Source organism: Mauremys reevesii, linkage group 2 (genome assembly GCF_016161935.1).
Source record: "Mauremys reevesii isolate NIE-2019 linkage group 2, ASM1616193v1, whole genome shotgun sequence".
Classification (NCBI taxonomy): domain Eukaryota; kingdom Metazoa; phylum Chordata; order Testudines; family Geoemydidae; genus Mauremys; species Mauremys reevesii.
In genome coordinates, this window is record NC_052624.1 from 45,035,612 (window position 1) to 45,063,395 (window position 27,784).

The window sequence follows — 27,784 nt, forward strand, 5'->3', positions numbered from 1 at the left end:
AAATAGCATAGGAAGGGTGGGGGCAAACCTCCCAGGTAGCTGTGGGAAGTGAAAAGGCACAGCCACTCTCTTTCCCCACTGCCCTGCAGAACCCTGCCAGTCTGAACAAAAGCACTTCCTGTCTCCGTTGGGGGCCATTCAAGCTAGGTATGTCTGCTTTGGCAAAGTGGAGAAAGCATATTTTTTTCTTTTTGTTACACTTTTCTAGATTGTATATGTTTTTCCTTCCCTTTCTTAAAATACATTTCTACCCTGAGAAGTGACTATGTAAAAATGGACAAAGAGTCCTGTGGCACCTTATGGACTAACACCCCCCCAACCCCACCCCGTCCCCGGTCCGGCCCGTCCCTCTTCCGGCGGAGCGCGACCACCCGCAGTGGAGCTTCAGTGGAGCGCGCGCCTGCCTGCGGGAGGGGAGGTCTGAGCAGGGCGCTCGCCGCTCTCGCTCTCGTCCTGCCCAAGCTCCAGCAACCCGGGAGAGGGCGGGACTCGCCACACGCGACTGGAGAGGAGCGCGTCGTCGCTCAGGCAGCTGGACCTCCGCCCAGGCGCGCGCGCGGAGGGTCCGCAAAAAAACCGGTCCCTGGACCTACAAAGGTTGGGGACCCCTGGACTAACAGACATTTTGGAGCATGAGCTTTCGTGTGTGAATACCCACTTCATTGGATGCAAGTAAAAATGGTATCTATGTACCCTGTTGATCTGCTCCTTGTGTGTACTCAGTCATATATGCTTACTTTATTGGAAACACTAGGCCCTGAACATACATGGATTTACACACAGGCTTAATGTTTGCAGGACCAGTACCTTAGTTTTTAAACTCCCTGCTACTGTCTGTTTTGTAGAACAAACACACTGCCTTCTGAATACTCATACAGCTAGGCATGAACTTCCAGTGAGCATTTGGGATTGTTTAAGGCCTGCTAGCCTCGTCAGTTTTCAGCATTGTAAAAATGGTACATTTGAAGTATTTTCAATGTGGATTTTATTAAAATCTATAGACTGCAATATCTGTACTGGCCCGGACAAGTTATCAGCCTTTATAATTAATTTCCTGACGCTTTTTAGTTTGTTACCACTTGATCCTTTTTTAGACTTCTTTTTGTATATGTGTTAATCTGCTGGTTTCATTCAAGTTAACTCTTTGTGCAGTGAAAATATTTAGCAATAAGTAAATACTCATGAGCATGTATTCTTTTTAGAATAAACATTTTAGATGATGCACTGTCCTGTTCGTTCGTCCCTGTATTCTTGAGCCTTATGCAAGTTAGAAGGAAACCAAAGGTTTTCACATAAACCTAGAATTTAATTGGAAAAATACCCTTACTTGGGTATAGCTTAGTCTTCTGGGAACCAAATATGTAGTTTCACCTCCTTATAGGTCTCACCTATGATTACCAGGTAGCTGCTTTATAGAGTTTTCTGGGGGGTCTTCAGTCCCCATCCTTACATCTGTTAGTCTTAAAGGTGCCATCCCCCCAATACATCTGTTAGTCTTAAAGGTGTCACAGGACTCTCTGTTGCATCCTTACTTTGTTACTCCGCTTGTAATCTGTGTAAGAGCTAAGCAGAAAATTAATTCCTTCCTTGCTGGAAATCAGGTAGGATCTTTTCACCAGGTTGCATATCCAGGTCACAGGTCACATCTTGGTAAATAATTAATGGAAAAGCTGTGCAATGCTATTTAAAAATTAGAGTAATTTCTTTAATAGTTATTTATTGATGAACTCAGTGAATCCTAAGATTGAAGAGCACCATGCATTATAGTATAGGACTTTTTCATTACCTGACTTCTTTATAAAGAAACCAAAATAAAATTTTTAATAAGAGTCCTAGAAATAATCAGTAACTTTTTTGTAGATAAAATAATGAATTGTTGCTACTTCGAGAAAGTTAATCAGGTATTTTGGATTCCTTGCTATTTCAAAGTTATCTTACTGAAGACATGGTTTTACATAAAATATGCTGTTGAGGAAAAGTAAGCTTGAAAACTGTATATATTTAAAATGTGACAAAAGATCATAAACCTAGCAATAAAGAAGCTTAACGTCTTATTTCATTCACCCTACACATTATGTCTTCTTTAGCAAGGCACTCATTTGTCTCATGATAGCAGAAAGGGAATATTAAAGGAAGGATTTGTGAAAGCCACAAATCTTAATATTCTTATAGCATGGTTCTAATTTTGGCCTTTCGTAACATCTCTCCTAAGAAGAGTATAGCCAGAGTTTTGAGCTTCCTTGTATCAACTTGCTGCCAAGAATGGGAGATTTAACGTAACCCGTTAGAATATGTAGAGCTCTCTAAGGTGCCTAGCATTGTGGTATTTAAGTGTAGAAAGAAACAAGAGACTTCTTACCTGCCTTATTCATTCAGATGCTTGACTTGTCTGTTAACAAGCCACCCATATAATACAAGAAGGACATGCATCTGACTAGGGTGTAACAATTAAAAGGGCAGCAAAAACATTGCGATCAGTCTTCCAGCTGGTGTCTGGCCCCATCTGGTTTCTCCAGCATCTCAGCACCTCCTCTTCTTTAGCCTGCACCCTACTAGTCAAACCTTGACCATTGGCTTCCCCTTAATTGTATGTTGGTGGTGAATAAACAATAGGAGCAGCCGGAGCTTGGCAGAGGCTGCTAGTCTCAATTGGACTTTAAAAGACAACCTGCCTGTAAGGGTGGGAGTCTGTATAACTGAAGGTGGGGAGTGTAGATGTTGAGAAAAAGGACATGTGGCTGGGTGATGGAAGAGTACTCTGTGGAGGGAGGGTTGTAAAGTGAGTAGGTAGTGGATGTTATGGGGTAGAGTGATGTACATTGAATGAAGCAGGGGACTGGACACTGAACAAGGTGGATAACAAATAAATAGCTCCCTCATTCACTGTGCTCTGTCCATCTTGTTCCCTAAATTACTAAGAAGTCCCATGGAAAATATTGTATATCAGCAGTTCAATTGCACACGACCCCCTTCTGACAACAAAAATTACTACATGACCCCTGGAGGGGGAGACAGAAACCTGAGCCTGCCTGAGTCCTGCCACCTTGGGTGGGGAGGGCCAAAGTGGAAGCCCAAGGGCTACAGCCCTGAGCAAAGGGCCTGTAACCTGAGTCCCTCCACCTAGAGCTGAAGACAAATCCTGAGCTCTGCTGCCCAGGGCTTTGTCTTTGACCCTGGGCTCCAGCAACTCTAACGCCAGCCCTGCCAACCCCATTAAAACGGAGTTGGGACCACTTTGAGGTCCCAATCCACAGTGTGAGAACTGCTATTTTATATGATCATGTAATTAAAGACTGTATCATAATCCATAAACATGGGGGTCAGAGCTAAACCAGACTTTTTCAGACTTCATTTTGTAGCCTTAACATTTTCTTAATATTGGATGGACTATTTCATTCTTTTGAATATATACACAGGAGTCACACTTTTAAAAATATCTTCTGTTTTGAAAGATTCTGTTAGTTTGTGAAAGCGTCCTTGTACTTGCAATGGTGAATACTGGTAGAACTGATAATATCTCTCAGACTTGTAGAAATTTAAGTGTGATTATTGTATGTATTTGCTTCCCTGGCGACTAAGTAGCATGGATAGAAAACATAGAATGGAGGTGGGAATGATATATTTAGGTTTGCCTAGAGTACCAAAATGTTTGGAGATGCATCTGCCATGTTCACCAAACTTTATTGATTTTGAGTGGAATTTTAAAAGGTGCCTACATGACTTAAGACGATAGGTCCCACTGAGGTCAAGAGGACTCGTGTCCCTAAGTCGCTTAGGCTCTTTCAAATATCCCAACTTTTATGTTTAAGCTTAAATTGTCAAATTGTGTAGTAACTAATATGCATAACTAAAAGTGTTTATTTTCATTACTTTTATCCTCCATCTCCCGTTTGCTCTTCTTGTTTGTCACATTCACTTATTTATTATTTCAAATTAGACTGTAAAGTCTTTGGGCAGAGGCTCTGTTTAGCTTTGTGCTTACACAGAATTTTTCTCAATGGGGCTGATACTGACTGGGGCATTACTGCAATAGAAATAATAAACAGTAATCATCATCATTTTGCATTCTACTATTAAAAGAGTAGCACAGAATTTGTGTCATGTAAAATGTGTGTACTCTGTCACTAGTTTAATTTTTTCTTATATAATTAGCTAGAGGTATTGGGAAACTGAACTTAATATCTTGTAATATTAATCTTTTTCCCATCTTTCTTTTACATTTTAGTATATCTGCAGAGTCACAGGGAAACTCTAAAGACGTCATGCAGAAAATGACACAAACTGAAGGTCTTTATCAACAAAGTACAGATACGGCAGTAGAGGTACTGTATAATTCAGTTTGTCTATCAACAATATTATGTGTTTTCAGCATAATTTAAGTACCTTGGGATATAAATATTTACACTTCAACAAGACATCATTGAAATTTGAGAATAATGTTTTGGAGTAATAAACAGATGATGATGATGATGATCTCAATATTTATATCATATGTTTGGAAGTGAAACATGAACATCGGTTCAGCCCATGCTCAAGAAACAAATGAAAATTTCATTTAAGTGTTTACAAAACACATAAAAGAAAATGTGTGTCAGACAAATTATGATGAGTAATAATCTTAGCTTTAATTTAAAAAAAAAAGTCTACCCCTTGTTGCAGAAGAAAGTTTGAAATTTTAATTCTTAAAGGCTCAAAAAACAGCAAATAAAAAAATCCAAAATTTTTAAGCCACCCTTAATATTTGTTGAGACCAGACTCATGATTTTTGAACTTTTGGGATTGGCAGTACTGTATTTCAGACTTGTTTGTAAGGCTCTGTGATCTAGTCATGTCCCTTCTGCCCTTACCCCGGCTTCTGTGCTTCTGAGGGTGCAAACAGTGCTGGAGAACTGAACCATCACTTCATCTATTGCAATTTTAGCTTTTGTATCTGATTTTGGAGCCACAGTGAGGAAAATTCCCTTTCCCAACTCTTTTTCTTCATGGACCAAGATTACTTAAACTGATTTACAGGTGACCTTTAAAAAAAAATGTTTAGAAAATTCAGTATCCTAGATGAAACTTATAGAATTGAGAAAGTAAAGCAAGAAACCATGAATTAATATTTCATATTTTTTTTCTTAGTTTCCTCGTGAAATGGAATCAAAAGGTGATATGGACATTATTCAGCTGTTGGAAAAACAGTACCAAGAAAGATTAGAAGAAGAAACAGCTAAGGTATAACTTTATAGTGACAACATTTTAAGCATGTATAATGTGGTTTTATTTACTGTTTGTTACTGTTCAGAAAATTACAGAACAAATATATTGGTATAGTTATATTTATTTATGGGAAACTATCTTGTTCTGATTCTGAACAAGGAAGAGTCTTTCAAAGCCTGTAGGGAACGTTGTGCTTTTGACACAAGCTTAACGTGATAAGTATGCCCATACTAACCCACTTTATTTTTCTTTTCTCACTCATTCCTTAGCATACATTAGTTAATCCTTTTATTTTCTTAACCAATATCCATCTTCCAGGGGGTTCTACTCCTAAAATCCTCTGTATAACCCTCTCAAAATCTTCTCCGTAAAGGAAGAGAGCAACTTAATCAGTCTCATCCAATTTTTTTGAAAGAGGTATCTGATTAGAGTTGACTGGAAGCACTTAGCTAAGGTTAGAAGATTTGGGCTGCTTACCTGGTTTGTTCCATTTTTATTAATTTTTATTCTTATAAAAGGAGAAGAGAACTGATTAACTTTTCTGTATATCTGTACAATGTGAATACATTTTCTCCTTGTGAACCAATTGACTGTATTTTCATTAGAGAGACAATGTGGGTGAGGTAATATCTTTTCATAGAATCATAGAATATCAGGGTTGGAAGGGACCTCAGGAGGTCATCTAGTACAATCCCCTGCTCGAAGCAGGACCAGTTCCCAACTAAATCATCCCAGCCAGGGCTTTGTCAAGCCTGACCTTAAAAACCTCTAAGGAAGGAGATTCCACCATCTCCCTAGGTAACCCGTTCCAGTGATTCACCACTCTCTGAGTGAAAAAGTTTTTCCTAATATTTTATTCGACCAACTTCTGTTGACAGAAGAGAGACAAGCTTTTGAGCCACAAACAGCTGTTCTTTAGCTCTGGGAGAGAGACTCCGAGCATCACGGCTAAGTGTAAGGTGGAGCAGAATGTTTAGTATAAGTAGAGCCCTGCAAATTCACGGTTATCCGCTTATATCCATGGATACAGATGCGGTTGTGAATCAGATGCAGATCCAAATTTTTGTGTCTGCACAGGCAGTGCTTAATTTGTGCTGCAGCTTGCCAGGGCTGAGTCTCAGCATCTCTTGGTATAGCAGGTCATAGCCCTGGCACCGACTTACTCCTTTGAGTCTGTCAGGTCCCGCATGCAAGGACGGCTGTGGCTCCAGCTGCAGTGTTTAATTTGTACCAGGGCTTGCCAAGGCTGAGCTCCGACACCTCTTTCATTACAAGTTAAGCACTGTGGGCAGGGCTCTAACAGCGAGATAGGGTTCGGGTGCTGGTGTGAATGCAGATACTTATAAAAGGTGAAGTGCAGATTACGGGTCAGATACAAGTTAATTATCATGGAAGCACATCGGTTATGGATCCAAATTTTTGTATCCACACAGGGTTCGAAGTATAAATAGTTAGCACATATTCTAAGGGACCATTCAAGGTACAGTGGCCCGTTAACACCTCTGTAGTCTCAGGACAAAAAGAGGGTGCTAGTAGGTTACAGATTGTTGTAATAAGCCATAAGTCCAGAGTCTTGTTTCAGTCCATGATTTTTGATGTCTAGCATAGTTATGAACGTAAGCTCCCAGGCTTGTGTTTTGAAAACGTTCTGCAGGTTTCCTTTGAGGATGAGGACTGTAGTGGAGACTGTATAAAGAACTTAAATGGGATATTTTACAGAAAGCCACTTTACCCAGTTGATGTCTAGGAAAACATCTGCAACTATAACAAAAGGTTTTGAAGAAGGTAGCAAGACACATAGTGTGTCTCATCTATCAGTCCTCATATCCTTTAAGTGTCTGGATCTTTGTTCAGCCAAACTGTTTTATCCTCACCATTAAAAATGATTTATGAAAATTGGGAAGGGTGAGGGATTGAATGTCTTGCTACTTTCTTCAAAACCTGTTGTTATAGTTGCAGATATTTTTTTAGACATCAACTAGGTTAAGTAGCTTTCTCTAAAATGTGAAATGTCCCCTTTAGAATAGCTTATTTAAAAATACAAATATTATTTGCTAACTGTGTTGCTTTTTTACCTTTTAAATGTATTTATTTCCATGTAAAATTGATTTATTCATTTATTCATATTATGCAACTAGTTTTCTTCTGCAGTAGTAGACGCTGCTATGTATGAACTTCTAAAGGTTGTTTTTATTTTTTCAGGTTATTGTGTCAATGAGTGTAGCGTTTGCTCAACAGACTGAACTGGCAAGAATGGCTAGACAAGAGGAAGAATCAGCACAAACACAAATTGTTCATAAAAAGGAAAAATGTTTTGAAAGTAAGAAGAAATGCACTGAAGATGAGTTAGACAGCCATCTTATTAAGGAGAAGAAAGCAGACATTAAACATGCAGAAGAATTTAAACCACTTAGCAAGGAGCTGAGTGAAGAGTCCAATGAGATTTCTTCTCTTGAAGAACAACTTGAATCAAGTGTTAATCCTGGTTACATACAAGAACTGAGCAAGAATGAAATGAGGTTTCCAGTATTACCTTTCTCCCATGACAAAGAGCTTACAGTGAAGGAAATATCAGTAAGTATATAGACATCCACCTGAGAAAATCTTTTGCTTTTTTCCCCCAGTACTACTAGGTAATTTAGGCCTAAACTGATGGGGTTTTAAAAAATTGTAAATGGAAAAGAGTTAATTTTACCAGAAATGTTATGATTTATTTTAATTCTATGAAAATTCATATTTTATTTAGCAGCTTGTGTGCTGTATTTTAACCCAAATATTGTAGCATTACACTAATGCATGAGAATTGGAACATAAAACTGAATATACTGAAAATGACTAATCCATTTTCATGATCAAAGCTTGTGAAATGCAAAAAAGAAAGAATGGCATAAACAGTGAAAAATAAGCTTGATTTTAAAAAAATATTTTAATACAAATAAATATGTCTTACTAGTGACACATGAAACCTATATAAAGGGGATAAAATTGTGTAAATGTATTATTTTAACCCACCCATGTCTCTCTTGATATATAGAGGACATCATCTGAAAGGATAAAAGCGATAGCTAAAATATATTATTTTTAATAATCTCTGGGGGAGGAGAGGTATGTGCAGAATGTATACCATTCAATCCTAATAGCCAGGCATTTGGCAATTTATAAAGTGAGATGGGGAAGTTTTTACCCTGTTGTGTCTACAGGGCTACTGCAGCTCAGTGACAACGATAGGTTACTCAATTCATTCCCTTCTGAAAGAGATAAGATGGTAAGATCCACAAAGCTGAAGGGCCTCTGGCCCATGTTATGCTCATTCATTATGTGTTTCCACATATGGATCCTCTGCAGAGTGAAGCTACACACAGTGTAGGAGGGTGCATATCTCTTACTGCCCCCTCAGACTGTGTCCCTTCACCTGCTTAAATAGCAAAACCATCCTGGTCTACTTCTTTTTGGTATCATAGAGGCAGAAGCAGTATATGTCCAGGGCAAACTGAAATAAATATATGGAAAAACTGATACATGGAAAATGTTCATAGCAAAAGGTTAAGTTATGTCTGTAACAGAAATCTCCGCCAGCCTCCCTTTACACAATCCACTTTTAAGTAACTAAACCTGGACTGTGATGTTAAAAGTTTCATTTTTCCAAAGAAAATGAAGGGCTATATTTACAAGGGGACTTAGGCACCACTCACAAAATGGAGGAGGCGGCTCCCTATAACCCAGAGGCAAGGACACTCATGCAGGAGACCCAGGTTCAAATCACTGCTGTTGAGCAGGGACTTCAAACCCAGGTCTCCCTTATTCCCGGTGAGTAACCACTAGGCTATTCGCTATTCTGTAATGGGTCTCTCTTAGTCTTTTCTGTTGAAGCTGACCTCCTGAGGTCCCTTCCAACCCTGATATTCTATGTTGCACTTTGTGTAAAATACTTAAACATTCATTGGACCAGAGAGTGATAATGACCCTGTAGCCTCACTGCTCGGGCACTCACCTGGGAGTGGGGACTTCTGGGTTCCCAGTCCCTGCTGCAGTGAAATTAATTGTTTATATAAAAGTAGAACAGCTTCAACAGGAGAGACTGAAAGAGACCCACCTCAGATTAGCCAATGCCATTGTTGTTAAGGCACTCACCTGGGATGTGTGAGACCTGGGTTCAAGTCCCTAATCATGGGGCTCTTGGATATAAGGAGGAAGGGCACCTCCTCCTAATTTTTTTTTGGACTGATGCAATTAACTGAAATGGACATGAATTTGCAAAATGTTTTGGTTGAACCAAAAATGCATTTTTCATTGGAAAAAATTTAATTGGAAAAGTCAACAAATTTCACCCATCCCTATTAAAGGTATAAGAGCACAGGCAGTTTTGTTGCTTGCCAAAACAGAAGACTACAGTACAAAAACAGAGAGATGGGTAGTTGCAATGGGCACATTTCAGAGATAAACAAAAAATGTAACTGGAGTACCTCATGCAAATAGTAGGCCATATGGATATTTTTGAAGGTTGAATATGAGGAGGCTTTTGAATTGTGGTCTATCCCAGGTATGGAAAAGTGTGTGAGAAAGCACTCTGTCAGAAGTGAGTCACACACACAAAGGGAACAGCTAGGAGCGATACTTTTGGAGAACAAAAGAAGCATTAGTGGTTATGAGAGGAGAGATATAGGTAGGAGTTGAGTTGTGAAGTGCTTTGAAACTGAAAAAGAGAATCATTAATTTTATTCAGAAGAAAAAGGGAAAAGAAGAGTATAAGATGTGGTCCAAGGAAGGTGATTCAGTGGTAGCACTTTTGATAGATTTGAGAAGAGGAAGATAAAAGTGCAAAGCCAGAGTGCAGGAGGTTGCAATGAGGAAGGTTAGAGATAAGGGCATGGATATTAATATTACTTGGATAGAGCTTCATATATGAAGTCTCTGCACTCTCTCACCAACCTCAAAATATTAAACAAAGCTTAATATTTTTCTTTGTTTTGGAACATTACATCATTACATATGTTTACTATTTCTTAGTTGGGGAGTATGTGATTCTTTAACATTTGGCCTTCCAAAAAGCAGGGAACAAGTTGATTTCTTAGGGTACGTCCATACTACTCGCCGGGTCGGCGGGTAGCAATCGACTTCTCGGAGTTCGATATATCGCGTCTCATCTAGACGCGATATATCGAACTCCGAACGCGCTCCCGTCGACTCCGGAACTCCTCCACCGCGAACGGCGGTGGCGGAGTCGATGGGGGAGCCATGGACTTCGATCCCATGCCGTGAGGACGGGTAAGTAGTTCGAACTAAGGTACTTCGAGTTCAGCTACGCTATTCACGTAGCTGAACTTGCGTACCTTAGTTTGAACCCCCCCAGTGAAGACCAGGCCTTAGATGATAGCTGTTTTGATTTGTGCAAATATTTTTGAAAAATTGTTTAACCATTTCATACATGTACCTGCATATAAAATGGTAACAATTCAAATATTACAGCCCTATCATGAGATGGCAACATCCAGTACAGAAACCTCAGGTCAGCTGTTGCTATATGAAGAGCGTTTGGAAGACATGCGACAAGAACTTGTACGACAATATCAGGAACATCAGCAGGCAACAGAATTATTGAGACAGGGGCATATGCAGCAAATGGAACGGCAAAAAGAAAATCAAGAACAACTCCTAGCAGAGCTTGATAGACTTAAAGTTCAATTAGCCGAGGTAAAGTAGGATCTGGGGCGATGGCAGGGGTAGAAGAGTGTATTGACAACTGATACTGGCTTTTTTTTAAAAAATGAGTTCTCACCACAGTCATCCCTAAACTGTCATGGACTAGTCTTGGTTGGAGCCTCCAGCAGTTCAACCATCTTTTTGTTGCTGGGAAAACATTTAGCAGCCTGAACTCCTGCCACTATCTGTACAGTGAAGCCTACCAAGTCAAGGGCATGAGAGTTCTGGGGCCAGCTTCCGTTAACCAATTTCCCTCAGAGTAAGTGTGGTCTCAGAGGATTATCATTAATTGACCCACCCAGTGATTGTTGTCAGTGGAGTAGTGATCCATTGCTTCTTTTAGTGCCCTGTCCTCACTGCTGTCATTGGCACAGTGTTCCCAGTAATGACTGTTCACAGTCCAAACTTGGGTCATCTGTGGAGAGGGGCATTCCAAGAGTGGCCTGCACTGATCCAACTCCCAGTTAGTGTCTCTAATGCTATATTTCTTCCCTCATGCTCCCTTTTATCTCAAGCCAGATGCCCTATCTTGTGGTGTAGAAAGGCAGTCCACACTGCTTTTCCACTGCATAATATGCTGCTTTCACCTGGGTCTCAGGTGAAATGAGAAAGAGTACCAATGACAGGAGACTCAGTGGTCTGCCTGATTGGACCTGCTGTTATGGAAGCTGCAAGGAGCTTCCATGCACTGGTGGGGAAAAGGGTTAATATTCCCTAGGGAAGAAATAAACCATTATGAGCAAGAGTGAACTTCCCAGCAGCCAAAAGATGTCCTCCTTGTTTCCATTGTGCCGTAAGGAGCTTGGCTTTGTAAAGTACAAATTAGTTTAGTGGGAAAGGCAAGGATGTATGTTTACTATATTTTTTGCATTTCTAAAATATAGCCACCCTAGAATCCAGTGTCCCAAACCCATACAATCTCCATAAAAGGAATGTTAAAGGAACTCCTCTTAATTATCGGGATCTCAGAAATAAGATTTTGTCTCTTACCAGACTAAGAGGACAAAACTCAGAAGAATCCATCCAGTCGTACATTCACAGACTCACATATTACATTGACAGTGCATGGATATGTATTTGATGTGTCCTCTGAACAATGCAACATTACAAAAATATACAAGAAAATAGTGACAGGAGAACCCTAAAGTTCTTCAGTTCTACTCCACTATACTTACAAGGTTCCACCTGACACCTTACGCTCCTCCCATACTAGGTTTTTCTTTATCTACCTTCTGTCTGCTTCATGGGAGGAAAGTGTAATAGTGACCTGCTGTTCCCAAACATTATGGTTGTAGGTAGCTGGTAAGCCTGCTTCTCCTTTCTGCAACTTCAGGGTGTGGTTGTCAGGCCTGCTTATCCTTTAGCCTATTTCTGGACCTCTTCCTACTCATTGTCCTGGAATTGTTCCTTTGGGGTACTTATATCTTTCCCTCCTCTGCACTGCCTCTTCTATCTCCTTACACTCACATCTATACATTGCAGAAGCTGAAACTTCTAACACTGGGGGGAGAGAGTACTTGTGTGATTTAGGTCATTAGCTCCTCTGTTTTAATGTAAAGGATGTTTTTGCCATGAGATCTATGTTAGAATTAATATATAATTATTAAATCAGGAATACTTCTAGCTCCTCTAAATTTGGACCATAGCACTGGAGGGGACCACCCTGGTCATAAAGTCCAGTCTCCAGCAGGCAACCCAGTCACTTAATCCAGTTCATAAACTTATCAAGCTCCCTAAAACTAGTTAGGTCACCAGTTCTCAAACTTTAGCAACTCGAGGACCCCCATTTTGATTTAAAATTTTTCATGGCTCCCCAAGCCCCCCACTCAGCCCCAGGCCCCACCCCCACTCCACCCCTTCCCCCAAGGCCCCACCTCTGTCCACCCCACTACACCCATGCCCCTCCTCTTCCCTGCCTATTTCCGGCCATCATGCAGGAGGCACTGGGAGGGAGTGGGAGGAGTTGAGGGAGGGAGAGGGAGGAGTTGATCAACAGGGCTCGCAGACCCCCAGGGGCTCCGTAGACCCCAGTTTGAGAAATACGGAGTTAGGTTGTTTGCCCCCCTACTCATATTGGCAGGCTGCTCCAGAGTCTTGCTCCTCTGATTATTAGAAATCTCCTTCCCTGTTTTTACTCTCAGCTGTAATTAGTTTGTTATACTATATCCTTTCACCTTTATGAAGATCTTTTATAAAAAGGACATATTATCTAGGTAGTCTATCTGCCATCCTAAAAATTATACTACAGTATATATATATTATGATGTTAAACTTGTAACTTCCAGTGTAAATATAGTGCTTTAAAAGAAGTACTTACAGATTTGTATGAAAATCCTAGATATACTTAAGCTACCAAAACCATGGATTAGCTCTCAGTTTCAGAAAGCTTTAAATTTGCTTTTAGCAACTTAACAAAAGAAGCTGCATTTTCCTGGTGCAAAATATGTTGAGTATTGGAAGTGCCAGGAATCACTAATACCAGAAAATTAAAAACCTGCCTAATGTTAATGCTTTCCTTCTACTGTTCATAGCATGCCCTTATGAAATTTCATTTTTAGAGTGTCTCAGTGGAGAATGACAACTTGGTTACAGAGAGAGAGAGAATGCTTTTAGAGGAACTAGAATTATTAAAGCAACATTCTGTACCCGGAAGAGAGAAGCTGCATTGTGAGCTATGCAACAACAGTACGCAAACACAGGTAAATATGGACTTTGGCTACCTTAGGAGCCATGGTATGTAAATGCAGTAGGATTTCTTTTGTCTGCTGCCTTATGGGTTGGTTAAATAATGAGGAGGTGGAGTTTAGCTGCCTGTCTTTTTACTTTAGATAAACTCAGATTTTAATGTTGCTATAGCAACATCCAACAGAGAACCCAGAAACTGTTTATTTAGCATAACAAACTTCATTTTAACAGGCTCTGGTTTGGATCTGTCATGTTTTTTTCATCTACACATTAATGTGTTTTGTACTTATTATCTTTCCTGGATACTAGCAATTTCATGGAAAGGGGTAGCTGTTTTATTTCAAACAATATGTAATTTTTGCATAAAAGTTTTAATTTCGTAATGTAACCATGTATCAGAATACAATGTTGATTCCATTATGACAGGATTTTTGTCTTTTTTGTCTTCTCTGCCTTTGCAAATACTTACTCAGAATGAAAATGAAAGCCAAACTGAATCAAAAGAGTACACCTTTGAGGGTGAAGATGGAGGAGGAAAGCCTGAAGAAATATCTTTGGATATTCTTTCAAAAGAAAGGTACTCAGAGCTTGAACTTGTTAAATCCAGACTTTCTTTAATTCAAAGTTTCTGTATTTATACTATAATTGCAATCAAAAAATTATATTTAGCTTTGTGAATCATGTAATTATCTGATGTATCAGACATATGCAATAAAAATTTATAATAAGTCAATATAGAATCCAAACCTGGATGCTTTTTGAGTGAATCTAAATAATTTGTCACTTTTTTACTGTATTATTTAAACAGCTGTATTACAAAATTGGATTTTTTAAAAATGGTCTTGAAAATGATGTTCTCAGGCTATTTACTCCAAGTAGTTGAATCAAGCATTTAAAATCATATTCCAATCATTGGAATTTATAAGGCTACTTCTTGGCTTATGCCACGCATTCCTTACATACTGCTTAGGTTGTGTACTCTACCTGAAACTCAACCTTTTCTGTATAGCTATATAATGTCAAATAGGATGTTTTTGATGTTTGCAAATTTTCCTATCCATTTCATACACTATATAGGGCACTATATATTTTTACATTGATTTTTTTTGTCAAAGTATTCCAGTGTATCTTTGAATATTCCTTATCTTGAACTTTTTATGTAAACGTTTACAATAAATAAATACAAAGATGCTCACCAGAAACACAATAGCCTATTTTTCAATGTCATTATGTAATTTTAAATATTGCTTATACTACATGGCATAACTTAAGCATTTTCAAAAAATATCATCTGCGTAATTTAACTATTTTTTTGTGCACAATTCTTGCTGTTCATTTTATATTAAGCTACCAATATAATATTCTTACAAAACCTCCACAAATTACATTTATTGTTATAAAGTCAAAGATTGCATTTTAAACATAAATTCATCTTGAGTTATGTCATTTTCCCCATCTCTAATTTCTGACTTCCAACGCTGCCACATTCTCCCAATCTCCTTCCTCAGCCTGCATGTGGAATCTTGGCAACTTAAGGTGTTGGCTCCCCATCATTATGAAGCACAGTAATTCTTTGAAAAAAATGAACTGTATGAAATATAGTTAGTATACTGTACTGATATAAATAAACTAATGTTTATTTTATAATTATGTAGCCATCAGATATAGATGAACAGACTGATGTGGTCTATATTTAAAAAGTACACGTTTCCAGTGCAAAATAAAATCAATAATTGTGCTGCTTTATTATCATCATATATTACCATAGCTGGACAATAATATTTATTTTCATGTTGTCCAAGTTCTTCAACTAGCAATTTTATTTTTTCTCATGTGAAGAACCTCTAAGACAGTGGCTTTCAATCTGTGGGCTCTGTTTGCAGAGCCCACAGACCCCTGGGGGCTCTGCAAACTATATCTAAGATTTCCAAAGGGGTCCGCACTACCATTCAAAAATTTTTGTGGGTCCACAAATGAAAAAAGTTTGAAAACTACTGCTCTAAGAGACTCAATCTATAAGCATGACCTTTAATAACTTTTATAGTTCAGCTTTTTAAAGTGATTATAAAAATACTTTACCTGCAGAGTAAAATAAGTCTACTCCTGGGGTAAAATACTGGCCCCAATTAAATCAATGGCAAAGTGAGGCCCCATTGATTTCAATGAGGTTATGATTTAATTCACCCCTTCTAGTTGTTCTGAGTCATAGTTGCTTAATTTAATGACAAAATATAAATGTTGATTGTTTTTAACTCCTAATAGCACTGCTGAGCCAACACAGACATGCATGAGTACAAAGGGAAAGGACCCAGCTTGACTGGTTTTTGAAGGGTTGGTTTTGAAGGGATGGTAGAAAAAAATGTAGTTTTACTTATAAACTAAGAAATTTGTTAAGGAAACCTGTGGTTCTTGACACACATGGTGTCTCAAAATGTCATTTTTAATAGTAATTTTTCAGAGCAGGACTGTACTTTAAAGAAGTCCCTTTCTGGTTGACCTTGTGCTCATGGAACTGCCCAGTGCTTAAAATGTTGCTGTTAGGTCCCATACTATTCATCCAAAACAACTGTAACCTGCCTGTGAAAGAGTGGGTAGTGGATATGAAAAGTAGCTTCTATTAATCCTTACTTCATTGTCAATGAACCATGGTGGTATATCAGCCTTCTGGCATACAACTCCACATGGAATAGGATTTTTTTTTTAATTGTTTGCATTTGGCCTGTCAAGGCCTATTTCAGTGGGTGAGGAAGAAAAACAGTTGAGGAGAAGACATACTTCACTTTTATTAAATGATAACAAATATTTTTTTTGTGAAGAGACCGACATTGTCAATAACTTTGCATAGAACTTAATACAGATTCTACTTTAATATTACCCTGCTTTGCAAAGGACAACATTTATGGTTTATCTTTTTTGGTAATATTAGCCAAAAGTACTTTGTCTGAAGTCCATATCTCACATCATTGTTGAGCCAATATGATATGTGTAGGCTAGTAAGACGCAGTAGTTTCAGACACTAGAAGCATCCTAAAGGGCCCATGTACCTAGACACAAATATTCAAGTTGGATAATTCTGCATTGTTTTCACTAGGCGCACTATCCATGTAGTCTTTACTTGTGTTCTACAGAGCAATAGTGCCTCACTGGTCAGTACATATGAAACCTGATAAGGAGGAAGGCCTTATAATGGAAATGCTGATAAACATGACACTGCTATCTGTATTTAAAAAAAGAATTACTAGGAAATTTTTCCTCAAAATTGTAGCTTTCTGTAGTTATTTAATATAACAATATGTAATATTTTTAATTGATTGACTGTGGACTAATATAGATGAGCTAATGTGGCATTTATGTGACTTAAAACCAAATCCTAGTACCACTGAATCAGTAGCAAAACTTTCATAGTCTTCAGTGGGACCTGGATTTGGCCCCACAAAATAGAATGTGAGGCGAAAAAATGTTTTGATTAGTTTCTATTTCATCTATATGTACAGGAATACTCTACAAAAGGCTAATAACAGACTCCTGAAGATTCTGTTAGAGGTTGTGAAGACAACTGTAGCTGTAGAAGAAACAATTGGTCTTCATGTCCTTGGATTATTGGATAGACCTGGGAAAGAACCTGCTTCTTCTAAAACTGTTCTATGGGAGGCGGAGGCAGAGCAGTCAGTAAAGCCCTGTGTCCATGTGGGATTTGAAAAAGGTACTGGTTGCATGTTTACTTGTAATTTCATATCATGTAGAAGCCATGTAATGTGCCAGGACTTTTTACTTGAAAAGTAAGATTTTTTAACTCATGGTAATTTAAAGGGCAGGTATATTTTAAAAAAAAGAAAAGAAAAGAAAAAAGTGTGTGAATATACATGGCAGCTCCATTTGATATCCATCATTAACAACCAGCACCTGATTAACTATTGCATATACCTAGGCACCCGCTGAGGGGTAAATTGTACCTTTGCTACAAGCTCTGTGTATGTGGCAGCATATAGCTGCCCCAGGAGCAGACCAGGAAACAGATGTATCTTGTGCTAGCTCTGTACCTGGTGCTGTGAACATCTGCTGGCACATTGGTGGGATTGGGGGTGCAGGCTGGATTAAGGCACAGCCCGCTTCCCACATACCTGTAGAAAAGAGAGAGTAATGGCTCTGCAGAGGCTTCTTTCCCCAAGCTGCTACCCATGGTGCAGGTAGCCAGTGCTAGAGGGAAAAGGAGCGCCCTGGATGGGCACAAAGGATAGGTGACAATCTATCCAGAAAATAACATTTTATTATATATGCCTACACTTAAGTGGAGTCTTAATTTCTTAAGTGGACATCACTGGAAAAAAATAGTAACCATTAAAAATTACAACATTTCCATTTTAGGGAAATGTATACTATAGAGTGGTTACTCAAATGGTAAATAAAGATGTATAGCAGGGGTCGGCAACCTTTCAGAAGCGGTGTGCCGAGTCTTCATTTATTCACTCTAATTTAAGGTTTCGTGTGCCGGTAATACATTTTAACATTTTTAGAAGGTCTCGCTCTATAAGTCTATATGATATATAACTAAACTAGTGTTGTATTGTAAAATAAACAAGGTTTTCAAAATATTTAAGAAGCTTCATTTAAAATGAAATTAAAATGTTGATCTTACGCCACCAGCCCGCTCAGCCCGCTGCTGGTCTCGGGTTCTGTTCACCTAGGCCGGCAGCGGGCTGAGCAGGGCCTGCGGCTGGGACCCCGGCTGGCAAGGGTCCGGCAGCCAGAACCCCAGACCAGCAGCGGGCTGTGTGGGGCCGGCGGCCGGGACCCCAGACTGGCAGTGGACTGAGCGGCTCAGCCCACTGCTGCTCAGGGGTTCCATCCGTCGGCTCCTGCCAGCTGGGATCCCAGCTGCCGGATACGCTCTGCCTGCTGCCAGTCTGGGGTCCCGGCCCTCCCCACATACAGTGGGTACCTACCTTCTCCCTGGTTCTGGCCATTCTCTTCCTTTCTCTGCACTGAGCTGAGGGTGGGAGTGCACTGAGCACAGGGCTATAGGTGAAGGGTTGGGCCAGGAGCTAAAATGAGGGAGGGGGTCAGGGTTGGGGCAGGAAGTTCGGGTGTGCGGCACTTACCTGGGCAGCTTCCATTTGATGCGAGGGGTGCAGGTGGGAATGTGGGGGGGGGGCGTGCAGGAGCTCTCATTTGGTGATCTGCCTGGGGGGGGGGATGTGGCGGGTGCATGGGCTGTGGGGGAGCTGGGGATGTGGGGTGCAAGAGTCAGGGCAGAGGGCTGGGGTAGAGGGCTGGAGTCAGGGCTGGGGCTGGGTATGTGGGGGTGCAGGTGTCAGGGCAGTGGGGTGGCTGGGTATGTGTCAGAGTGCCAGAGTCAGGGCTAGGGTTTAGGGGGGGCGGGGATGAAGGAGACAGCAGAGGGCTGGATGTGTATGAGGGAGGTACAGGGCTCAGGGCAGTGGTCTGGGATGTGTGCGGGGATGCGGGGCTCAGGGCAGAGGGCTGGGTGACTGCCCCCCCAAGAACTCCCAACCCCCCTGCTCCTTGTCCCAACTACCCCCTCCTGAGACCCCTGCCCCCAACTGCCCCCCAGGACCCCACCCCCTATCTAAGCCTCCCTGTTCCTTGTCCTCTGACTGGACCCTACCCCTTACCTGTCCCCTGACTGCCCTGACCCTTATCCACACCCCCGCCCCCAGCCAGGTCCCTGGGACTCCCATGCCTATCCAACCACTCCCTGCCTCCTGACAGGACCCCCAGAACTGCCGACCCATTTCCTCCCTTCCCCCCGCTCCATGGTTAGTAGTTCTGCAGTTTCCTGTTTGAGTTCCTTCAGAACTCTTGGTTGAATACCATCTGGTTGTGATGACTTGTTACTGTTTAATTTATCAGTTTTTTCCAAAATCTTTATTGACTCCTCAGTCTGGGACAGTTCCTCAGATTTGTCACCTAAAAAGAATGGCACAGATGTGGGAATGCTCTGCTATTTTCAGAAGAATAAATCTGGAGACTTACACTTTCCAGGCAAATAGTGATTTTAAAGTGCATTTCTATGCTGAAAAGTGATTTTGTAAAAATTCCATCAATGGTTTCTATATTTACCATCCCACAAGTGATTTCCATATTCCAGTTGTTCACTCTGCAAACTTAATCAAAACTCTGAGAGTCAAGTTGGGGGTTTTCCTCTTCAAGTATCCTTACTATTTGTAAAGTTTCTGCAGGCCAAATCACGGGTAACACTTGGGTAATTGCACTGCACTATTGGGCCTTGCACTGATGTAACTAATTAGAATTTAGTAAATTATTCTGTTGGTGATGCATTAGGAGAAATAGAATCCCACTCACATGCTCTTAACTCTGTTGGCTCTGCAGGGCCAACAGGAATAAAAAGCAGTAAAATCTGATTTTAGGCTTCAGTCTTGCCCACACAGAGCTCAATGCAGGATCAAAGCCTTAATTACTAAAATAAACAAATATGACTCTGAATAAACACAAGAAACAGATCTGTTAAATATAAATTAATAAATATAAAAATTGTATTTAAAAATAAAATAGCACTTTACATTTGTTACCACTGCTCAACTCCCAACTCAAGAGATGGGAGATGGCACTTCCCTTTGTTTGACAGCTATCATTCAGTCAAATTATGCTTCAGAATAGTTCTTTTCTTTAGAAAATGCTTTATTGCATTTGGTTTTTATTTTATATATAGCCAAAGATAAACTGCAAAACAGTAGCTACAGAATTGGGGATGGGGGAAAAACTAACATAACCAAATTTTAAAATCTGAAGTCTGAAATCTTTGTCTTTACCTCATGAATTCCACACCATAATCTTTTGGTCATTGGCATGGATAAAGGAGAATTTACTTAATACTAGAAGCATTGGTAAAGAGAGAATGATACTATTAGCATCAGCTGCTGAAATGATGAGACCATGTCAGTACTGATTATGAGCAAGCTTTGAGCTTTGAAATTTTTCCATTCATAAATCTGATCAGCCAGAAGTTGCAGAAAAGTGCTCCATATCTATGCAGTTCCTTTGCAGAAAGAATACTTTGTGTTCTAAAGTAACTCACTATGGCCCAGTGCAACAGTACTTCTCAGACAAAACTTCTATTAAAATTCAGGGATTACAGGCTATGACCATTAGGCTGCACTGCAATTATTTAATTTGAGTTTCAAGTTTCATTCCAAATTCATTAACATTAACAAAACTTTAATAAATGTCTTTCAAGCCAGAGTTTGAAAAAGTATGAAAAATTTAGTTGTAATATATTCAAATTAGTAGGGATGTTTTTATTCTATTTTGAGAAAATTGAAAACTGAAAAGCAAAATGGGAAATATAATGATATAGTCAATTCTGGATGCTTGTAGACATAGATTAGAATAAACTGTAACTAATATTTCATTGTATCTAATTATATTTTGTCTGTAGCTATGCTATTTTGTCAGATCTCAGAAGCTAAGCAGGGTCTTTCCTGGTCAGTACTGAAGATGGGTGACCTCCAAAGAGCGTCAGGTGCTGCAGTAAATGGTGCTGTTGGTTTAGTAGAATGTATGTTTCCCTCAACTCAGTCTTTAGCTAATGCATTGGTACAGCATTGGGAAACTCTGCACTGCTGGATGTCCATCTTAGATAAAGGTCCTTTCTACTCAGAGGATATGAAAGCTCATGTGTCCCTATTTCAAGATACTGAGAGGCCTCTTGGCTTGGGTGCTAAGAAATCCAAATGACATATTTATTATAAAAGTATAGAATAGTTAGTTCCACTGAAGACCTTACATTACAGGGGTTTGGAATCTTAAGGTGCTAAGAAAAATCTTTATTACCCCAAACCTACCCTAAAATTTGTGTAGAGGATTGTCAGAAAATGGCTGCCAGCCACCCCTGAGGTCACTGCACTTTATTGGTTGTGAATAGAATTCTAATGTTCAGTGTCTGTAAAGTGCTTTGAAATCCTGTGTAGATGAAAGGTGTCATGTGAATGTAAATTCCATTCATCCAGTTATTCATTTCCTTCATATTTCAAATTGTGCTTCTTCCTTTATGTTCTTTTTTCATGGAGTTTTAAGAGATTTTGTAAAATTATATTATATCCCTAAACTAAAAGGAGCTATGAAACAGTACTTATATAATGTCAAGAAAAAAATATTAACAAATGTAATATAAAATTCAAAAAATCAAAACTAAAACCTGTTTTAAAATTTGATGTAGATGTAGTTTGTTGTATATGGGTAATAAGCTTGATTATGGTGAAATAAATGTGAATGACATGAAATAAAAAGTCTGATCATTTCCCTGAATGCTATAGTTTAGGCATAAAAATGTATAATATATCAACTGCATTGTTAAACACATTGCAGCTCATTTAAAAAAAAATAAAACTAGAATCTTGCGCTTCTTGCTGTATTCCCACCAAAACAACTGTTGTAGGAGTTGGTTTTTCAGAGGGACCAACCATTCTTATGACAATTTGAAGGAGGAAGAGCAATAAAGAAGAGGGAAGAATCAGTATAAAGAGATTTGATCAAACCAATGTACTAAATACATTTTTTGTTTAAAAACAAGCAAATTCTGAATAGGCTGCTGTAGTTCCATTTTGAAGTTCTGTTGACTACACAGACTGTTTGAGCTTTGCTGTCATGATTCTTGATATCATCAGAACCCTTAAATGGAATAACAACTCAATACTGTAATTTACAGATCCCTATTACTTGTTTCATATTTAATTGCTGAACAAGCATACATTGAGTGATACCATTACTTGTCCCCCAAAAAAGTCTTTTCCATCTCTCTCCAAAGTAGTTTCATGGGATAATTATTTGACCTTCTCTAACTTAAAAGCAGGAATGACATTTGGTGTGTCAGGCACAGAATTACGAATTGCTGATGCCATGCGACATATTGGGTAATTACTGTTGACTATCGATATTATGAATTGGAGAACAAACCTGTTCAATTTATGAAATTTAAACCTTGGATAAAAATATTTGTCCATTTGAAAAAAAAATTCAGAAAGATATTTTCAAGATTATATTATTTTAATAAAACAAACTTTTCCATTATAAGGAAACATTTTGCCAATTCAAAATCTAATAATCAGATAGTGCTTTTCATTTTCAAAATTTGGAAGTAACATAATGAAATAATCTACTGCTACAAGACATGGATTGTTATCGCACTCGCCCTACTGTTATTGAAAATTTCATCTGTTGCCTAAAAGGTTTGAAAGCAGCCAGTATGTGCACATTTGTCTCTTGCTTTACTGAATACCTACATTCTAAATATTCAAAATCCAGTGCTTTCTGATTACTTGTATCAGGTTAAAAAAACCTTGGGCAAAACTGTGTCTGCTGCTGCTTTTCAGACAGAAAGGATATTGCATATGAAACTGAAATCAGACATCAGGAATATTAAGGACTAGAACATGGGTCAGCAACCTTTCAGAAGTGCTGTGCCGAGTCTTCATTTATTCACTCTAATTTAAGGTTTTGCGTGCCAGTAATACATTTTAACATTTTTAGAAGATCTCTTTCTATAAGTCTATAATATATAACTAAACTATTGTTGTACGTAAAATAAATACAGTTTTTAAAATGTTTAAGAAGCTTCATTTAAAATTAAATTAAAATGCAGAGTCCCCAGACCAGTGGCCAGGACCCGGGCAGCGTGAGTGCAACTGAAAATCAGCTCGTGTGCCGCAGGTTGCCTACCCCTGGACTAGAAAAAGGCCATATTATCCACCAGTACAGACCCTACCAGTTCGTCTGCAACGTTTGTCATTGGTTCATATACGCCTTTAACCAATTTACAGTTCATTAATAATATTGCTGACTATCAATGTATTCAGGATTCCAGTCACCTTCATTCCAAGAAATTTTGTGTGAATTGCTTACATTATTGCGCTCAACTAATTTAAGTCTTTGTATTTTAATTAGTAATTTTCTTGAACAACTGGGCTAATTCACAATGCCACACTTAGCTACTGATGACAGAGAGATTATCTGTTTCTTAACCTGGTACTCCATATTAAGGGCCAGTCCTGCAAATCATTATTATGGACTACTTGCAGTAATAAAAATTATCGTCAGTAATAAGGGTTTGAAAGATCAGGCTCTTAGAGCCCAAAGCAGTACTACAAGTCTGTTCAAAATAATATTCTCTGTTCAGAACTTCTTCTTCTCTCTCTCTCTCTCTCTCTCTCTCTCTTTTCTGCTTGTTCTCGGATTAACTTGCACTGTACTTTGTGTATTTTTTAGTGTACAACATTTTCTCTGTGTGTCTTTGTGGTGTCCTGCTTTGAAGGTAGAAATATTTTATAATTAGTTTATGACCTGACTCTGTAATTATAATTCATATGTGTGATTTTTTTCATTTTAAATACTATGAGTCCATATATAAAGATTATTGTTATTGCAGAAGAGCCCTCTTCCTTATATCACGGTACTGATTTGGGAGATGATGCTACTATGAGGTGGTCAGGAGTAACAGATGAAGGACTTCAGCTGACTCAGCATCTCACAGAGAGTGGCTTTGCTGGAGCAGAGATAGACCCTGACAATGAAGAATTAGTTCTAAATATTAGTTCTCGACTGCAAGCAGCTGTTGAAAAACTTTTGGAAGCCATCAATGAAACCAGCAATCAGGTAGGGTTACCTAACTGTAATATATGCTTTGAGTTTGCAGTGGTAGGCTTTTTTTTCTTTTGTTTTTCATTAATGTGTTTGTATAGATGCAGACTCTATATTCATATGGAAAGGAGAATATTTCTGTTTTTTTCTTAGAGCTCTGATCCTGCAAGCAGTTGTGTATGGGATAACTTTACGTATGAGAATAGTCCCTTTGAGTTGAATAAGACTACTCACATGGGTAAAGTTACTCACGTGTATACATGTTTGCAGAATTAGGGCCTTGGTTTGCATTATGTTTTTGTGGAAGGGCTCCAGGCATTGAAAGCTTTCCCTTTGCATAGCTTTTAAGTTTACACTAGCCGAGGCTCTGGCCCCAAGCCTTTAACAGTGATGTGTTTCAGTGAACTCCCAGCATAAACAGAGATTTACAATACTCCGTCATTGGAGGTGGAGACTTCTTTGCTCTGTATGTTATCTTTGTATATGTACTTTTGTAACCCAATAGGAAAACTAGATAAATTGAATTTTAAAAATATGCTCTGTTGTGTTAAATATCTAATTTAATGAATCCTTTACATCCATGTATAGAAATGCATTATATTAGCCCAGGTGCATTAGTAGGCATGGGGAGGGGGATGTTTTTCTTCACTTTCTACAGGGATAGGCCACAAGAAACCATACTTGAGGTATAGTTGGTCCAGTCTGACATGACAAATGCTATTGTCATATTTTTTCAGCAGTCATTTTAGTTGTGAACTGGACTTATACACATATACACATAGGACAGTTGCTTTGATGCAGTGGACCATGATGGGTGTGAAGTAGCTGGGTACATGCAGTCTGTATGGTCAATGATTCACAGGGTAGGAAGGATTTGAGTGATAGGTTAATGACTTTTTAAAAAATTTGTCAGTGTGTTGGGCTAAAAATTAATCTTTTAAAAGATGTTGAATATTGATTGACCCAGTAGAACTTTAGAGCTGTTATAATTTAACAAGTAAATGGCATTTTCCCCATATTAATATACATATCTGAATACATAAATGTGTACTTATCTTCGAGACTAGAGAAATTCTTATTTCTTATCTTGGGTAAAAGTGCATTCATAATCTTTTAAACACTTTTCTTTCTTAAAAAAAGATACAAAAATAGTGTATTTAAACTATATTAAAGTTCAGATGCAAACAGGATACAGTAGAACCTCAGAGTTATGGACACCTTGGGAATGGAAGTTGTCCGTAACTCCGAAATGGTCCATAACTCTGAACAAGAGGTTACAGATTTCAGCCATGGTGTTAGTGGTGGGGGTTTGGAGCTGCAGCCGTGAGGATGGGGGTCCAGAGGGGCAGGGGAGTCAGGGCTTCTGACCCTTGGGGTACCAGGGCTCCAGATTGGGAGCTCAGACCTTCTGCCCCATGGGAGCACCGGGGCTCAGGGCTTTAGGCCTGGGGGGAGCGCTGGGGCTTGGGGCTTCAGCCCTGCAGGGGGTGCCAGGGCTCCTCACATCTCCATTCCTGACTTCGGGGTCAGGGCTTTAGCTATGGGGGGAATGCTGGGGCTGAAACTGGTGCACCCATTGTAGCTAAAGCCCAGTGCTCCCTGCGGGGCTGAAGCCAACAATGGAGCCGCAGGGCTGAAGTGCCGAGCCCCAGCACCCCCAGCGGGAATGGGAGACCCCTTCCCACCCTACACCTGAAGCCCCGAGCCTCAGCATGGGGCTGAAGCTGAGAGCGGAGCTGCAGAGCCCCAGAGCTCCCCCCCACACAGTCTAAAGCCCTGAGCCCCGCTGCTCCTGAGAGTCAGAAGCCTGGAGCCCTGAAAACACACACCCCACCCTACAGCTGCAGTCCCAACCCCCTGTGGCCGAAGCCCTGAGCCCCAGGGCTAAAGCCCCGAGGCAGTACAGTATTTGCTGGTTTGGTTTTTGTTTTTTTGTCTGCACTGCTGCCTGACTGATCAGTTCCACAGGGTGTCCAGTTCACTGGTAAGTCCATAACTCTGGTGTTTGTGTCTTTGAGGTTCTATTGTAAGGACACCAAGAAATTCTAATACCGGCAAAAGCTGAAGTCAGTGTTGATGGTCTGGTTTATCTCATCATGTTGTGCCTTTTTTTCTTCACTAAGGCGTTCAGCCAGAACCTTGGATTTTCTAGCTTGTGCTATTTTTTGTCTGAATTTAGTTATTTGAACTTTGTTACTTTTTATAGTAGATACAATTCTGGACAGATTACACTGCATAATGGTTTTGTGACTGTGATGTTCCACATGCATGAGGAATAAGTGATTTCTCCATCTGGAGGGTGAAGCAGGAAAAAAAAAAAAAAGAAAGCAAATGTTGAGCTGTTCCGTGCTATAAACTTTGCCACAGAGAGGTTTTCAGTAGCACTGCAGTTTACAACAGATGCTATCAGTTCATTTTACAGCATAAAGAAAACAAAAAATGGTGCAGCTTGTTTATTTGTACTTTATGGTCATTTCATAAAACCAGTCAGAAGGTACATTTTTTCCATCCTTCTCCCTATGGTAATCTAATGTTTATATGTTCTGACACATTATACAAGTGCCCAACAGCCTTGGCAGACATGATCATTTGTTATTCTAATTATAAATGTACTTGTGCGGTTATTGCACATTTGATATAACTAATTTGTATAACTTTTTATTTCTGTGTTCTTCAGCGCTATAATGCATATTATTCTCACACAAAATATGAAATGTAGTGGGTAATACTAAAATGTAAACATTTCTCTTACAGCATTCAATTATTGTTACTGTTTATTATTTGTACTGTCCTCAGGGACCAGGACCCTATTGTACTGGGCACTATACAAACAGAACAAAAAGACCTCACCATAATTTATCATTTAGAATAGGAAAATGTTTCATCTCTTTGGCATCGTGTCAATACTTCGACATTTACAAATGTTTATTTTGTAGTGTCAGAAAAGGTACATCATTTTAGTTCAGTTCCTGGCCTCTATTCAGCTCCCTTATACCACTGCTGCAGGGCAAAGATCTGGAATACTGGCTTAAGCAGAATCCCTAGGTGGCACAGAGCTGGTACAGGTGCCTCTGTGCCATTTCCTTTCAGTCTTCCTCCCTGGAATAAGGGTGTGCTAATACTGTGTCTGAGGAAGGGTTATTGACTGAGTATCTACTGTATCCTGTCCTCCAGTAATCCTCAGATGTATAATAGCACCTAGGAGACTGTTACCAGCTATTGTAAATTAGCACAACTGTGAGGTTGTTCCAGATTCCACAGCAGATTAAATCAGTTGCCAGAAACCCCTGACATTGGGGGAAGCATAATGCCACCTTTGTTCCCTCTGTGCCCCTCGCTCCCTCAGCTCCTCAGATAGGGCCAGTGGGCAGGTCTACAAAGGACAGGTCTACATTTAAAATGCTGGAGCGGCACAGCTGCACCAGTGTAGCGCTTCAGTGAAGATGCTACAACATCAACAGGAGAGCTTTTCCCGTTGGCATAATTAATCCACCTCCCCGAGAGGTGGTAGCTATGTTGACCGGAGAAGCCCTCCCATTGACATAGCACTGTCTACACCAGGGGTTAGGTCAATATAACTGCA

At 39.6% G+C, this 27,784-nt stretch overlaps 1 protein-coding gene across 7 annotated transcripts in view; it reads left to right on the forward strand.

Annotated features, from left to right (window-relative positions):
• AKAP9 (A-kinase anchoring protein 9) overlaps nt 1–27,784 on the forward strand; it is a 187,756-nt gene that overhangs the window by 95,871 nt on the left and 64,101 nt on the right. For all 7 annotated transcript variants that reach the window (XM_039526343.1, XM_039526344.1, XM_039526346.1 and 4 more), the window contains 8 exons: nt 4,226–4,322; nt 5,125–5,217; nt 7,405–7,776; nt 10,669–10,893; nt 13,461–13,601; nt 14,061–14,164; nt 17,082–17,290; nt 23,990–24,216. In XM_039526343.1, the coding sequence (XP_039382277.1) occupies nt 4,226–4,322; nt 5,125–5,217; nt 7,405–7,776; nt 10,669–10,893; nt 13,461–13,601; nt 14,061–14,164; nt 17,082–17,290; nt 23,990–24,216 (1,468 nt within the window). The remainder of the gene's footprint in view (nt 1–4,225; nt 4,323–5,124; nt 5,218–7,404; nt 7,777–10,668; nt 10,894–13,460; nt 13,602–14,060; nt 14,165–17,081; nt 17,291–23,989; nt 24,217–27,784) is intronic.